General features: G+C 48.4%; 1 protein-coding gene across 5 annotated transcripts in view; it reads right to left on the bottom strand.

Annotated features, from left to right (window-relative positions):
• Positions 1-15031, bottom strand: part of PDE8A (phosphodiesterase 8A) — a 156284-nt gene that overhangs the window by 72497 nt on the left and 68756 nt on the right. For 4 of the 5 annotated variants that reach the window (XM_047846667.1, XM_047846666.1, XM_047846665.1 and 1 more), the window contains exons 2-4: positions 8837-8893; positions 6978-7168; positions 257-313 (exon numbers count right to left, since the gene is read on the bottom strand). In XM_047846667.1, coding sequence (XP_047702623.1) covers positions 257-313; positions 6978-7168; positions 8837-8863 — 275 coding nt within the window. In that variant the 5' untranslated portion in view covers positions 8864-8893. Of the gene's footprint in view, positions 1-256; positions 314-6977; positions 7169-8836; positions 8894-15031 lie in introns of those variants that run through there. The other variant, XM_047846668.1, reaches the window with a different exon arrangement.

Genomic DNA, 15031 nt, shown 5'->3' with positions numbered 1-15031 from the left:
TAACATTTATACTTTGAGCAATGGAACTCTCTCATGGTCTGCCTATTTCTAAAGCGAACGGCAGTCCCAAATCACAAAACCTTCCACGAGAGCAGAAAGTCCCTCCGTGGAGGTAACTGGTGAGGTAAAGACAGTAAGAAGGAAGAAAAGGCCAAAAAGGTCACACCTGTCACAGCCTGCAAGCTGTTAGGCCCCTGCTAAGAGCAAGCAGGACACAGACACCTGAACTTCAACATCAAAACTGGTGACGGCTTACCTGCGTACTACACCAATGATAATTGTGTTTTCGGAGAGTTTTGATGACCTGATAGACCTTTAAAAAACAAACAAACAAACAAATTTTTAAAAAATGTAAAGTACTTCTTAAAAAAAAATACCCTTAAATTTTGGAAGAACGATCAAAGCTGGGGGGAGGCAGAAGACGGAGCAGGTCACATTCTGGATTTCCGTTCTTGGCTACTCAATCTTCCTCCCTCAAGGGGACAGGCCCCTACTCCGTGGACGAGTAACCCTAACACTCACGCAGGACAAACCTAACAGCTGCTAGAGACAGCGTGCCTGCTACTTGCTCTGACCTTTGTCAACCTGAGTGTCTCAGGTGGAGAACGTTCCCTACCTCGGGCTTATGTGACAGGGGTTATCGGTCTCTCGCCATCAAAGGGACACGCGAGTACATGTGTGTTACCACACACTGACAGCCGCGGTTACGGTGGGGACGAAGCCCAGAGGCCCGCTCCCTACATCCTCTAGAGAGTTCCTAGGTACAGTGTGGGCAAGAGTGGTAGCCGCAGAATTCAGAAGTAGCAGGATCTCCGAATCCGTCAGAAAGAAGAGACAGAGAAGAACGGAGGACTGGTCAGGAAGAGTAGGGGACGCTGCTCCACCAAAACCCGCCCCCCTCCAGAGTAAAAGGCTCCCCGGAGGACCCACTCACCCCTCCTGGAGAAGCAGCCTCCCTGGGATACACCCCCAGCCAGGAGAGGAGACGACGGGGTGGAATGAACGTGCCCAGGAGAGAAGGCGCTGGGCTGTGCCCCAGCCCTGAGCTCCCCTACCCTGGGGGACGCAGGACCCTGGAGAGGAGCCGTGATGCCACAGGCAGAGGGGACGCAGTCCCGGGCTGGGAGGAAGACACTCACAGCAGACGGGGGCTTCAGCAGAAGAGCGGACCGTTCCCACGCGGCCCCAGCCCCGTCACGGGCGTGGTGACCTCCTAGAGAACGTGGGCAGGATGGGACACAGAACGGCCACGACTTACTGCAGGACCTCGTTCCATTGGCTCACAAAACAGAACCACTCCCGGGTCACAGAACACAGAAAACCACTCGAGTGACTTTCTCGATTCTCCCAACGATGGCCCATAACGTAGCCATTCCAGGAGCATCAGAGACGTTAATCAGGCATACACAGTGGATACCTCGGTTTGGCAAACTTTTTCTGTAAAGGGCCAGATGGCACGTATCTTAGGCTCTGTGAGCCACGCAGACTCTGTCACAACCACCCCACACTGCCCCTGTGGCACAAAAGCGGCCAGAGACGATACAGAAGTGAACGGTGGGGCCCTGCCCCAGGGCCCCGGGGCCTCATTTTCTCAAGGAACTGAGGTTGAGGAGGCTGAGCCCAACCTCAGATGCAGACTGCATGTGGGTATAGAGTGGCTCAGGGATGGACACGCAGCTCTAGGGACAAGCCAGTCTCTCTCGGGGGCCATGTGGCTCACACCTCTCAACATTTCTGCTTTTAGCAGTGTCCACTCTGTTCCTCCAGCTTCCACCTGCCTGTCCGCTCCAGAGCAGGCCAACTGTAATGGCGCCACACGGCTGCTCTATCGGAAGAGCTCCCTCGACAGGTCACCACAGGGTCTGCCACCCGGGTGCCGGTCGCCGGTCCCACCGCGGTCTCCCTGCCTGGAGAACAGCCAGGCTCGCCTTCCTGAAGAGGGGGCCATCGAACGGCTGGAGAAGCCTGGAAGGGCGACGGCACAGCAGACACTCACACAGGCAAGGCCAGGTCACCTCTCAAAATTGGGATACTACTGACCTATCACTCATCTTACACAGGGCCAGACAGGCACTCACGAATGGTATTTCTGTGACTTCTTAGGACACTGTACTCGTGTTCCTATTTCTGTCTCGTCACAAAGATTTCAAGAAAGAAAAGGCAAATTTAAGTATGTAGCCAGGCATCTCAAACTGGCTCTCACCTTTTTAGAAGAGAAACAGGGACATGAGTCGTAGAAATAGCAAGCAGGTAAATGTACAGATGAAGTCAGGAAGTAGTTCTGGAACCTACTCCGGATGCAGGAACGAGGGTGGGCACGGGCTCAGGACAAAGCAGAAGGGAAGACCACGTTTACCTGGAAGAAAGCTGACACCTGCCGAGGAGGGCTAACACTGTATGAAATACGTGCACTCTTGCCTTTTTCTGGTCCACAAGGAGGAAGAACTGATTAGAAAACAGAAACGTCAAGGAACCTGGGTTGAAAAATAACACCCTAGACTTTAGAATTCCAGAAAATGAAGAAAGAAACGACTTGACACCATCGTTTACACCCAGATATTAGTAAGGCAGGTCTCAAGAACTCAGGAAAAAGAGAGAGCATGAGTCTATAGCACGAGCTTCTGAAACACCAAGCAAGCACCCTGGGAGGCTCTCAAAACCAGGCTAGCTGGCGCATCACTAGGATTTTACTGGATTATGCAGAAGAGAAAACTCCAACACGAGTCTTCTCCCGCGTAAAAGATGTGCGGAGGTAGGCAGTCCAGGGCTGTGATGGCTCACTGTGGCACTGGACAGCTGGCTCCTTCTGTCGAGGGGTCCCTATTACCGCCTACACACGGTTCCCTCCTCATGACCCAAGACGGATGCTGCGCTCGGGCCATAGACTCCACATTCCTGACGGCAGGAAGAAGGGCACGCACTCTCCCTCGAAGGATACTTTCCAGAGGATGCACATGGCATTCCCACTGGCCAGCCGCAGGAAAAGCTTGGGAATGCACGTATTTTCTAGGCAGCCACAGGCCCAGCTCAACGCTAGAAATTCTGTTGTCGGGAAAGAGTAGGCTTAACGTAAGAATACAGCTAAGCCCTTCGAGGAGTTAAATTTGACAAAAGTACAACTCCATTACTCGTACTTCGCCACTGTTCTCTCTGCCACGTGGAACGAATCTCAGATTGAAAATGGCATTTACGACGGTAACCATGAGCCGCAGACCAGGGGGAGTCCGGCACGCCACACAGATTTAATTCCACTAATGCACGCTGGGTTTCCACGCCCAGCTTTAGTTCCTTCACCTCCCTTCATAAAATCTTCCCTTTCATTACAGAGCCCTGCTCCCCGGGCACAAAAGAATAGTTCCTCGTTTCTTCTGAGTGCACCAGGCATACGTCTTCTGAAAGGTTCTGCAAATTGCTCGTGGCGAGTCATGTTCTCAGTCTCTGAGGCTGTTCTTTCCCCGACCATTATTTGGCAGCTTTTTACAGGCACCCACTTCTTTACCCTGTTCGTTCGTCCTTGGACGGAAGTGATACAAGCCCAGGCCGAGAGCCTGCAGCAGAGGGCGCCACAGAAATCTCCCTTGCGCCCCTCGGCCAGGCCCTCAGCGTGAGTGGCCCTCCTGGGATCCGGTGAGCAGACGCGGGGCTCCGAGGGCGCTGCCAGCAGGCAGGCGTGGCTTGGCCGCCCGGGGTGGACCCTTGACTGGCCCTCGCCCGTCCTCTAACCGAACGTGAGAACTGGCGCGCTGTGCGGTCGTGAAGCTGTGACACGTGAATGGCCGGTCCCACACTCCCTAGGCCGCTGCCCCTCCTCACGACGCGGCAGAAAATCCCACGTCTCTGCCCGCCTCCTTGGCTCACAGTCTTGGGTTTCCCGGTGGAGGCAGAAAGGAAAGAATGAAGAGGCAGCAGGGAGTGGGGGGGCCGGAGGCAGGGCTCCAGCCGCTCCCAGATGCAGTGGTGCCCCTCTGAGCAGAGCCGTTGGTCCGTCTGTCAGCGCAGCTCCAGCACCCCAGGCTCAGCAGAGCCTCCTCCCGGCCCAGTGTGGCCCTGTGACCTTGGGCTTCGGAGGCTGGCGTGCGCAGGAGCTGTCCCCGGGGCAGGACAGGCCTCTCCGTTAGGCCCTGCGGTACGAGGCATACAGAGAATCCCTGCCTCCTCTGTTCTCCGGCTTCTGACACACCCATCAGCCGAACTCCGGCCTCTGAACGGCTGTGGTCGGCTTTTATCTGTTACCTTCGTGGGCTTCTGGACAGGAGGCTGAGGAGGCAGTGAAATCAGGTGCGGACAAGACGCCGCCCACAGCCTCACAACTGGTCGACGCGCCTCAGCACCTTCTGCCCGTCTACGCTGCCTGTCTGGCCAGCAGCCCAGATCTCCCACCTGCTCTAGACGCTCCCCTGCACAGACCGAGGCAGTGTCTCAACTGCCTAGTGGGGGAAGTCTGCGCCCTTGGCTCAGCACCCAAGGCCCTCGTGATGGGGCTCCTGTCTGCTGCTCCAGCCTCGGCCAGAGCCACGTCCCACACCCGCCCGACCGGGCAGCCATCGGGCAATGAGCAGAGAAGCCCTGTATACCTGCCTCTTCCTACACATGAGCCTCCCTCCAGCTGGAATGTTTAAGTTTAAATTCAAGTTAGTTAACAATTAAAAATTGTTTTTAAGTTTAAATTCAAGTTAGTACCGGTTTCAGGGCTAGGACCCAGCAACCCATCCCCTCCGTGTAACACCCAGAGCTCCTCCCAACAGGTGCCCTCCTTGATGCCCACCACCCCTCCCCCCGCCCCTCTAGCAACCCTCTGTTTGTTCTCTGTATTTAAGAGTCTCTTACGGTTTGTATCCCTGTTTTTATCTTAGTTTTCCTTCCCTTGCCCTGTGTTCATGTTTTGTTTCTTAAATTCCATATGTGAGTGAAATCTGATACTTGTCTTTCTCTGACCGACTTATTTCACTTAGCATAATACATTCTAGTTAAATCCACGTTGTTGCAAATGGCAAGATTTCATACTTTTTGATTGCTGAGTAGTATTCCAGAGTATGTGTGTGGGGGGGAGGGGTGTGTACACACACACACACACACACACACACACACACACACACCCCACATCTTCTTTATCCATTTATCAGCCGACGGACATTTGGGCTCTTTCATAATTTGGCCATTGTTGATAGTGCTGCTGTAAACACTGGGGTGCATGTGTCCCTTTGGATCAGCATTTTTGTATCCTTTGGATAAATACCTAGTAGTGCAATTGCTGGGTCGTACAGTGGTTCTATTTTCTGCCTTTCTTTCTTCTTCTCAAAACTCCTGCTCATCCTTCAGGACTCAACCCAAGTATCCTCTGTGAAGCTCTCCCTGACACAGGCCCTGTAGCACTCTGTATACACCTCCTTGTGGGCGCTTATAAGCCTGTACTGAAATCACTCGCTCGCCCTGCAAACCAGAACGTTAGCTCGTCAGAGGCAAGGACCCCGTCTCATCTACCTATGTAGCTCTCACACCAAAGATAATGCCCAGAACTGAGAAGACTTGCAAAGCAGGGTTCCCCAACCGGTGGATTTAGAAATATCACAGGCACAGAATATTTGGCCTTCAGCAAAGCATCTGATAAGGAGTGTAAGGAGTTCCAAATTTCCCCAGTAGAGGGATACAGATGAATGCCAGGCGTTTAGACAAGTCGGCAACTGATGAAAAACCCTTCGCAGGCAGTGCTGATTAGGTCCCCCAAAAGCAGGAGGAAGGGCAGGAGCTCTGCCAGGGCTAAGGTCTTGTGAGCTGTGTATGTCAGCGGAGGGAGACAGCGCGAGTGGACAAGTTCATGAGGGACAGCCTGGAAAGTTCCTTGAAAGAATACTCCACAGTGGGCAGGTTCCCTTAAAGGGATGATCTTAAGGGAGATAAACCAGGTAGGGCCAGACTCGAGATGAAATTGACTCGGGGAAATAAATCAGGTCCTGCTTGTGCCTCTAGAAAATTCACTAACTATGGCACAAGTTCCTCCCCCATCCTACCCCCCCCCCCCCCCCTTCTCAGGCAACAAGATGGAGAGGACGTGGTAGAACACAGCTAGCAAGGGAAACCTGAGGCTCTGACTCTTGGCCGGGGCTCTGACACAACCATGAGGAAAGGAATGTGCTCAGTGGTCTGCTGAACGTGGTCAGCGTCTGCTGTCTGGACAGCAGGGAAGATGGCTATTCCGCTCACTCTCCACTGGTCCACCCGAACCTGGTGTGGGCTGGTCAGTGCTGGAGCCATGCTTACCAGAGGTACTGCCTGGAAGAGGATACCCCGAGGGAGCACCCTGGATGGGGCCGGAACATGAAACCACACCGTGAGGAGGACATAGTCCATCCAGAGAAGACAATTCCTGCCCTCAAATGAGAATGCGGGAAGTCTGGCAAAGGGGATTAAGGTGAGTCTAACAGGAAGGAGAGCTTCTGAAGCTCAGAGCTTTCCCCGGGAAGCCCTAATCCCTCAGGGGAAGCTGGATGGAGGGCGGGGGGGGGGGGGGTAGCTGTGTAGAGTCACATACACGTGACGATCTGTGCTTCTCTAAAACCTCCTATTGAGCAATCCAGTTCGCATGTTTGATGTTGTGCAAGTATTATAAACAAGGCACATTCACCTAACATTAGAAGGCAATTTTCACAGTTTTTACAACTTTAAAAACGTCGGGGAAATTTTATGAGCCCCCGCTGCAGTAAGGTGCAGGTGACGGTTGTGGTTAACTGCAGAGGGGGTTTCATCTTAACCCTTGACGGTTTTCATTCAATTCTGTTTTGCTATTTTAAGCAAAGCGAAGTAAAAGGAAACAAAACAGAGGAAGATCCGTCCCAGAAATAATGATGTCCTCATCCTAATGTCTTATTTTACGTGTGTGGAAGGCCACCCGAAAGGCCATGAATTCAAGCTAGCGTATTACGTGCTGCGCTCACCATCCCATGTGCCGGGGGCTACTCGGGCCTGGGTCCCATGCTCACCTGCACAGGGCCTCCGCGTCCAGCTGTCGGGGGTTTCTGTGGTCTATGATGATGATGTCGTGATGCTTGTCCAGGAAACAGGCAAGGACAGCCTGGGCCTCCTTGGTAACTGTGCACTTAAACCCTGCTTTTTCACACGCCCTGCAGAATCCATTACACTGGTTATCTTCTTTGGTAAACACTAAAAGTACCTGAATCAAAAAAGTGCGAACACTTTTTAAAAAAACAAGTTGTTAGGACTGTCATTTCTTAACACGCCACAGAAAGCTCCCGGGGCCCGGACGGCAAGCACACAGGTGTGAACATAATCTGTTGATAGAAATCTTCGCCCAGGTAACTCAGGGACCGAAATTAGTGCTATTTGAGCTGCTTTTGTCTGGACGTCCAACTGCACGGGCCCTATACTTAATTCTTTAGCGAAGAAGCCCACTGGCAGAATTCAACAAAAGCTTGATTAAGCATTTTATCCTGAAACTACTTCAATGAAAACACAAATACTTATTTTAGTTAATAGTAAATTAACTAGACAAGTCCTTAAATGACAAAGACTAATATTTCAGTCAAACTTTTAGATACTTAAAACTTTAAATAGTGTAATTAAATGTTCTGACTCAAGGGTTTATGTAACTCCTCCAAGTTAAAAAAAAAATTACTTTGATGATAAGAGAAGAGACTTCAGGTAGCTCAAAATATAACAGCTCACAACCAACCAGGTAACCCCTCAACCTCCCTTCCTTCTGGAAACCACCAGATTGTTCTCTATAAACCTGCTTCTGCTTTTTGGTGGTGATGGTGGTTTGTTTTGTTTTTCAGATTCCACACGTAAGTGAAATCATATGACATCTGTCTTAGGGGAGAGGGATTAGAAGGTAAAGCTTCCAGTCATAAAATACATAAGATCCGGGACACGATGGACACACGGGGAATACAGTTAATAATCTAGAACAACGTATGGGACACACGGTAGCCAGCTACAGTGCCCACTACTTCTGAATGGATACAAACGCTGAATCATTCTGTTGTGCGCCGTAGGTCAGCGACGTTTCAATGAAAAAAGTAATAAAGTTGTGATCGATAGCAAAGGACAAACTGTCAGTTAAGGGACGCGGGAACAGCACAAGGTGCAACAGACAGCACTGCGCCTCTGCCCGGGACGACGGCTTGTGGTCCCCGTGCCCGCTGCGTCTCCCCCGTCCTGCCGGCACCCCCACACCCCGGGTCTGGTGCAGGAGCACCCGACTCTGTCCCTTCAGACCCACACGGGCTCCTGAGGGCGACCGTGGTGAGGTGGAGGTGGGGCAGCCTGGGAGAACGACACTACAAGGCTGACAGAAACCCTGTCCCCCAACGCTTAGTTCCTCGAAGTTTTCCCAAGGGCACAAATACCACTAATGCAAAGAACTAAGAGCACATTCCTGCCAGTAGCTTTGCACAGGTTTTAAAAATGTTAACGGTGAACATGGTTTGTGTGCCAGACGCATCAAGGAACTCTGGAGCTCAATTTCAACTGGTGATTTTGCCTAACATTTTGGATTTGATAATTCATAGATACTTTCTGATGGGAAGTTAATGTTTTGCCCCCTTTGCTCCCCACCCCCCACAACGATGCACATTCTTTTATTGCTGAACCTTTCAAAGTAGGTTGCAGGCATCTCGTCCTCTCCAAATACCTCAATGTGTGTTTCTAAGAAAAGGACATTCTCTTCTGTGACTGGAGTACTATGATCAGGTTTAGGAAATTTAGTGTTGATCCAATACCATTATCTAAAATAGGAAACTATTTTCAATTTTAGGCCCTCGCCCTCCCCCCTCTTTGGAGAAAATCAGTATGTTTAGGGCACAGCATGGTTTCTTACTACCTGGAGTTGATCTGGATGAAATCTCATGGGGCCAAACTGCACGTCAGCAATGGCTACCTGTAAGAAAAAGATGTGTTTTTAAAAAGATTGTTTTAAAGGTAAGTGCCACAGATGAAAGCAAAATTTCTACTCCAGAGAAAAAATTAACATAAATTCAATAGTTGTTACACAGATTCCCAGGGACTGGCTTATAAAGCCCAGGAAAGGTGCAGGAGTATGGAGGGAGAGGTAACAGGCTCTTTTCCTAGCTGCGTGTGATTCTAAGCGATTTACTCAACCTTCCTCAGCCAAAATTTCTCGTTTGTTACAAAGATGAAATGAGTTTCCAATATAAAGAGTCCCCCCAAATTAGACACTGAACGAACAGTGGTTCCTTCTATCTTTCCCCTGACGGACAATGAAACCTTACATCCAAAATGGCACAAAGAAAGTGAAATCCAGCTGTTAGAACCGTGCGACAGCAGAGCCAAGGAAACCGGGTTGAGAAGCAGTCGACACTTGGGTTTTACAGGGAGCAGAGCGCTCATCAATAATTGCTTATCTATTTGAGAACTGAGAAGAGACCGCACAAAGATAAATGTCACAACCAAACCCCAATGAGTCACGACCATCACAGCGCCAACGGAAGGGCTTATCCTGGGTGTTACGCCAAGAGCTGAGCATCCATCATCTCGCTGAATCTTCACAGTAACACAGTGAGGTTTGCAGCTGCAAAACCAAGGTTCCAAGTACCTTGTTTAAGGCCACCCAGTCAGCAAGTGGCAGCCGCGATTTTGCTGCAAACCCAGGGCCCCTGGAAGGTTTGGGCAGTCTGCACACCTCATGAAGGAGCCCAAGGGAGCAGGAACGTGGGGCTGAAATACAGCCCCAAGTGATGGACGCTGGCACTGACTGGCTACCCAGAGGATACACATTTCCAGAAACACTGTACGTACTGGGGGATCACCAGGCCTCCGGGTGATGGTATGATTCCACAGGGAAAAAAAAAAATCTGCAGTGGAAGACCGAGATGTAGGAGCCTTCCCGCAAGGTATTTCCTACCTGACTGCCCACCTCCAGTCTCTCCCCTCAGGTGGTGATCTGCCCTACAGTAAACACATGGAACAAATCCTGCTCAGTGGTGGTGGTTGGGGGGGGGGTCCATGTTTATTTTTCACTGCTAAAAGCTGATGTCTACCAGTCATGGGACACCAGCTTAGTGTCTGATTTGCTTTATGCTAATTTCATCTCTCAGAAGGCCTAAGAAGAATGAGGGCCGCCATTACTGCAGACTAAGATTGAGGGGGATTCTGTGACAGGGCGGAAGGCCGAGGAGAACAGACCTCCCACGGCACCGCCTATCCTCCTGCAGGCCAGCCTGTCAGTGAGGGGCACAGCTGGGTACTGAAGCCAGACGTCTTGAGACGTGATCCCAGAGGGCCAGGAGAGTCTTAAAAGAGAGGTCTGGTCTAAATCCTCATACTCCCCCGGTGCACCGAGAAGGAAAGCAAGAGGCACCGAGAGAGACCAATCTGATGAGTTTCTTCCTGGTTTTTACAAAGTTTGAAGGAATGAATGAATGAAAGAACAAGGAATGATGTGGACCTACTGCTTGGAAAATACAAGGAGGAAGACAATGACAGGAAAAAGAGAAATCATTTTCGCTGACTTTCTATAGTATGGGGGGCAGTTTCAGAGGAGAAAGCAGACACCTCACAACAGCAGGCACGATGCTGCCATCGCAGGCAGCACTTGTGTCCTTGACCTGAATTGGGACCTGTAGCCTCTGACAGAGGACACTTATGAAACTGGCTATGAAGGATCCAGGAGATAAAAAAGAAAGTCTGAAAGGGGAGAAGGAAAACATTTATGAATAGCATAAAAACATATGATATTCTAGGGCACAGAGAAAACCTTGAAACATATTCCTAAAAGTAAAAATGGTGGTTTTTATTCTTCAGCCATAATGCAACCAAACCACAAATTAAAAACGTTAAGTTTAAACAAAATCGACAAATACCCCCACCCTGAAAATTTTTTACACACTAACTTGTAATTGCTGGGTCAGAGAGAGAAATGCAAACTATACATATAGAGTACCTGGAAAATAATAAAAATGAGAATATCACGTAATGAAAAGTTACATGATACTGCTACGTTTTACTCAGAGGCAAGACTCATAGCCTTAACTTCTTTTGTCATGAAACATGAATGAAGTAAATATACCAAGCTTTCAAATCACTAAGTTTGAGAAAGTCAACCATACGAACTGAAGGAAACCAGGAGGAGAAAAATTAAGTTGAAGGTAGTGATTCACAAAAATTTAAAAACGTTAGCGACTAGCAAGTTTTAAAAAATCCTTGTATGTGTGCATCTAGTGTTGGTGACCAGCTGAGAGACAGGATAACAAGTGTGAACGGCTCAGGACAAAGCCTCGTCCTTCCCAGGAAAACAACTCTGAGCACACGGTCCAGACCAAAAGTGGGTTATGAAATAACTTTCACAAAGGACAGTGTAACTTTATGATCTCAACTTATAAAAATAACACACCACCGCATTAATTTTAAGAAATAAAAGAAGTTATAGGTTTTTAAAAGACTATTAATTTTGCCTCGACATGATTTTAGCGATATCATTTTAAAGCATAAATGTTTCAGCAGCTCTATTTGACCACTGAACACTTACTTTATTTACTTAACTAGATTGCATTTTAACCTTACATCCTGTCTACGGGATATATCCGGCTCTCAGGACCTCTGTTGAGCAGTGTCCCAGCAGAGCTGGACAACTACTTACCACTGCCCCCCACCCCCCCAAAATAACCACCACCAGGAAATGTGATGACATTACTCAGTGAGCAGACGTCAGCAGTGAGCCCTGAAAAAGTAAACAACTTCCCAACTGCTCTGGAAAAGGGGATCAGAACTATAGAATTCTTGTATTCCTCCTTTTTTCGTGCATGAAAATCACGATCAAACTGACCTAATGCTTCAAAGTCGCAACCCTTTTAATAATAATTTATTGTGCACGTTAATATTTTAAAAGGGAACAGTCATTTTTAAATCAATTTTAATATCACAGGTTTGATTTAATCTTTCAGCTTCAAAAGCAATTGTTATCTTTAGACAATATAGAAATAAGAGTATATTCACTGGCTGCTACTGGTAATCGTACAAATTGTTTAGTCTTCTGGATTTTTAAATATTTATGTATTTATTAATACTTATTATTAAAGAGAGATTGTAAAAAGTCTATTTGTATTTTAATAAGGTAATATTTGTAAATATGGCTGACAGAAACATGAAATAAATAATTAGGAATTTTGACAAACCACCTATCAGATTTCTTTTGTTTGCCTAACTGACCGAACATTCACAAGTGACAGCAAGGGGCACCTGGGTGACTCAGTTGGTTAAGTGTCTGACTTCAGCTCAGGTCATAACCTAGCAGTTCGTGAGCTAGAGCCCCACGCTGGGCTCTGCCCGGAGCTCAGAGCCTGGAGCCTGCTTTGGATTCCGTGTCTCCCTGTCTCTCTCCCCTTCCCCGGCTCACGCTCTGTCTCTCTCCCTCTCAAAAATAAACAAACATTTAAAAAATTTAAAAAACACAACCGAACAAGAAAACAAGTGACAGCAGAAGGCCAAACTAGGGTTAGGAATCTGGATCATGGGTGGGACTGGGAAAGAAAAGAGATACATGATACTAACCAGCCTAAAATTTCTGTTCCCCCAACCCTCCCTATCCCTTGCCTGCTTTTTTTTTTTTTTTCCTCTGTAGCTCTTAATCGTCATTTGCAAAACTTCATATACTATTTACCTTCTTTATTTTCTGTCTCTCCCACTAGAATGTAAGATCTATCTACAGGGATTTATCTGCTTTATTCACTGCTGTACTTCCAACACCCAAAAGAGTCCTTGACACATGGTAGGCATTTAAGAAACCTTTTTGAATGAATGTTTACTCAACAGCTCATCTTTCTGAATCAATCATTTATCTAGAAATCAGTGATACTAGTTTCTACGTACACATGTATATGTAACACAGCACTTCCAGTTTTCCGAATATTTTCATGCATACTTTATTTCATGAGGGGACATCGAGGAAGGAAGGATTTTTTATGAAAGCCTAATGAGTACTAGGAGCCACAAAAGAATCAGGTGATCTTTTTCCTACATTCCCTTTATTAGAAACAAAGTGAATGCTGAGATCAACTTATATTGATTGTATACAACCCTAGGAACTATAGAGCACAGACATAAATCAGGAGTTTGTCCTCAACCAGCCTATCCCTCCAGATTTTCCCTGTACTTTGCCTGGCCCTCTTGTCTTTCTTTCTCTGGGCAAAGAGTGCCCAGTTCTCTTAACTTGGTCAAAAGAACACAACCTAGGCAAGAGTCAGGAGACACCAGTTCTTGGGGGGGGGGGGGGGGGGGGAAGAGTCAAAATTAATCCAGACATCTGTGGATTACCTACTATTGTGCTTTAAGCCAAGCACAGAGCTAGATGCTGGGAGCGCAAAGAAGCGCCCACCCCTGGCCTTGAGTAGGAGAAGAGGCAAATGTACACAATGACAACATAGTAGAGTTTTAATAGAGAAAGAGGGAGCCTATTATGTGCTCAATACTCCGCTTCCAATCCTATTTAAATCCAATTTAGTCCTTACTCTATGAGTCAGGCAAGCTCGTTAACTCCATCTCATTGATGAAAAACTAAAGCTCAGTGCAGTGTGGTTTAACAGTTGGTAAGTGACAATGGTGAGAACAAGTCCCAATTCACAGGGACTGGATTCCTGTGGTCTTTTCGCGCTCCACTGGGGAAGGCCTAAAATCACCTGACCCTAGCCGAGATCTAGAAAAATAAGACCAAGAATCCAGAAGTCAGCATTCGCCCATGGTTTCCCAGGCATTCAACATCCAACTGAGAACAAGACAGACGGTGTCTCTACCTACCAGGGGGAGATGTGATGGAAGAGTAACTGGGGTGCTATTTTGAATCAGAGTCCAGGAAGGCCTCTCCGTGGCAGCAATGTGGAATAGGAGATCTGCATGATAAAGGAGCCAGACATTCGAGGAACAGGGGAAGGAGTGCCAGGCAGAGGAAACGGGGTGCTGGGACCCATGGTGGGAACGGGGAGCGTTCGAGGAAAGGACAGGGAAGAGGGAGGAGATGAGGTCATGGCTAGGCAGGAGCCAAAAGATGCAGAGCTTTCGAAGCCAGGACAAGAAACTTGGGTTCTATCCTGAATTTCATAAAAAAGCACTAGGGAGTTTTATACAAGGAAATGATAGGATCTAATTTTTATCTTTACTAAAAAAAATTTTTTTTAATGTTTATTTTTGAGAGAGACAGAGCGTGAGCAGGGGAGGGGCAGAGAGAGAGGGAGACACAGAATCTGAAGCTGGCTCCAGGCTCCGAGCTGTCAGCACACAGAGCCTGATGCGGGGCTTGAACCCATGGATGATGAGATCATGACCTGAGCTGAAGCCGGCTGCCCAACCGACTGAGCCACCCAGGTGTCCCCCTCTAATTTTTATTTATTTATTTTTTATTTATTTAAAAAAAATTTTTTTTTCAACGTTTATTTTATTTTTGGGACAGAGAGAGACAGAGCATGAATGGGGGAGGGGCAGAAAGAGAGGGAGACACAGAATCGGAAACAGGCTCCAGGCTCTGAGCCATCAGCCCAGAGCCCGACGTGGGGCTCGAACTCACGGACCGCGAGATCGTGACCTGGCTGAAGTCGGACGCTTAACCGACTGCGCCACCCAGGCACCTCTAGAATTTTTATTTTTTAAATAGACCACTTTAAACGGATCCCCTTTAGATTTTAAACAGATCCCCGGTGGGGAATGGACAATGCGAAGGTGACAGCAAAGGCAAGGAGACCAGTGAGGAGGCTTCCACAGTCCAAGTGAGAGAGGACGGCAGCCTGGCCCAGGAGTTGCCATGGAGACGAGTACGTGGTTTTGGGCTGTTTCGGAGGAAGGGTGATCAGGACCCCCTGACGGACAGGACGTAATCAAATCTACTGGCTCCCAGACCAGAGTTCTGGTATCTGACTCGCAGTTTTATTTCACTGTTGCGTGGAAATTTGGGGTTATGCAAGGCATCCTGGTAGAAGCTGATGTGGGTCGGCTTGGTCCTTTCCAGATCCACCCACAAGATGGCACCAGGACCCACCCCGAAGCGGAGCTCCTAACTGCTCTCCCAGGTACT

Source organism: Prionailurus viverrinus, unplaced genomic scaffold, assembly GCF_022837055.1.
Source record: "Prionailurus viverrinus isolate Anna unplaced genomic scaffold, UM_Priviv_1.0 scaffold_40, whole genome shotgun sequence".
Classification (NCBI taxonomy): domain Eukaryota; kingdom Metazoa; phylum Chordata; class Mammalia; order Carnivora; family Felidae; genus Prionailurus; species Prionailurus viverrinus.
The sequence above is the reverse complement of the archived record's forward strand: the minus strand, read 5'-3'. Positions and strand labels throughout refer to the sequence as shown.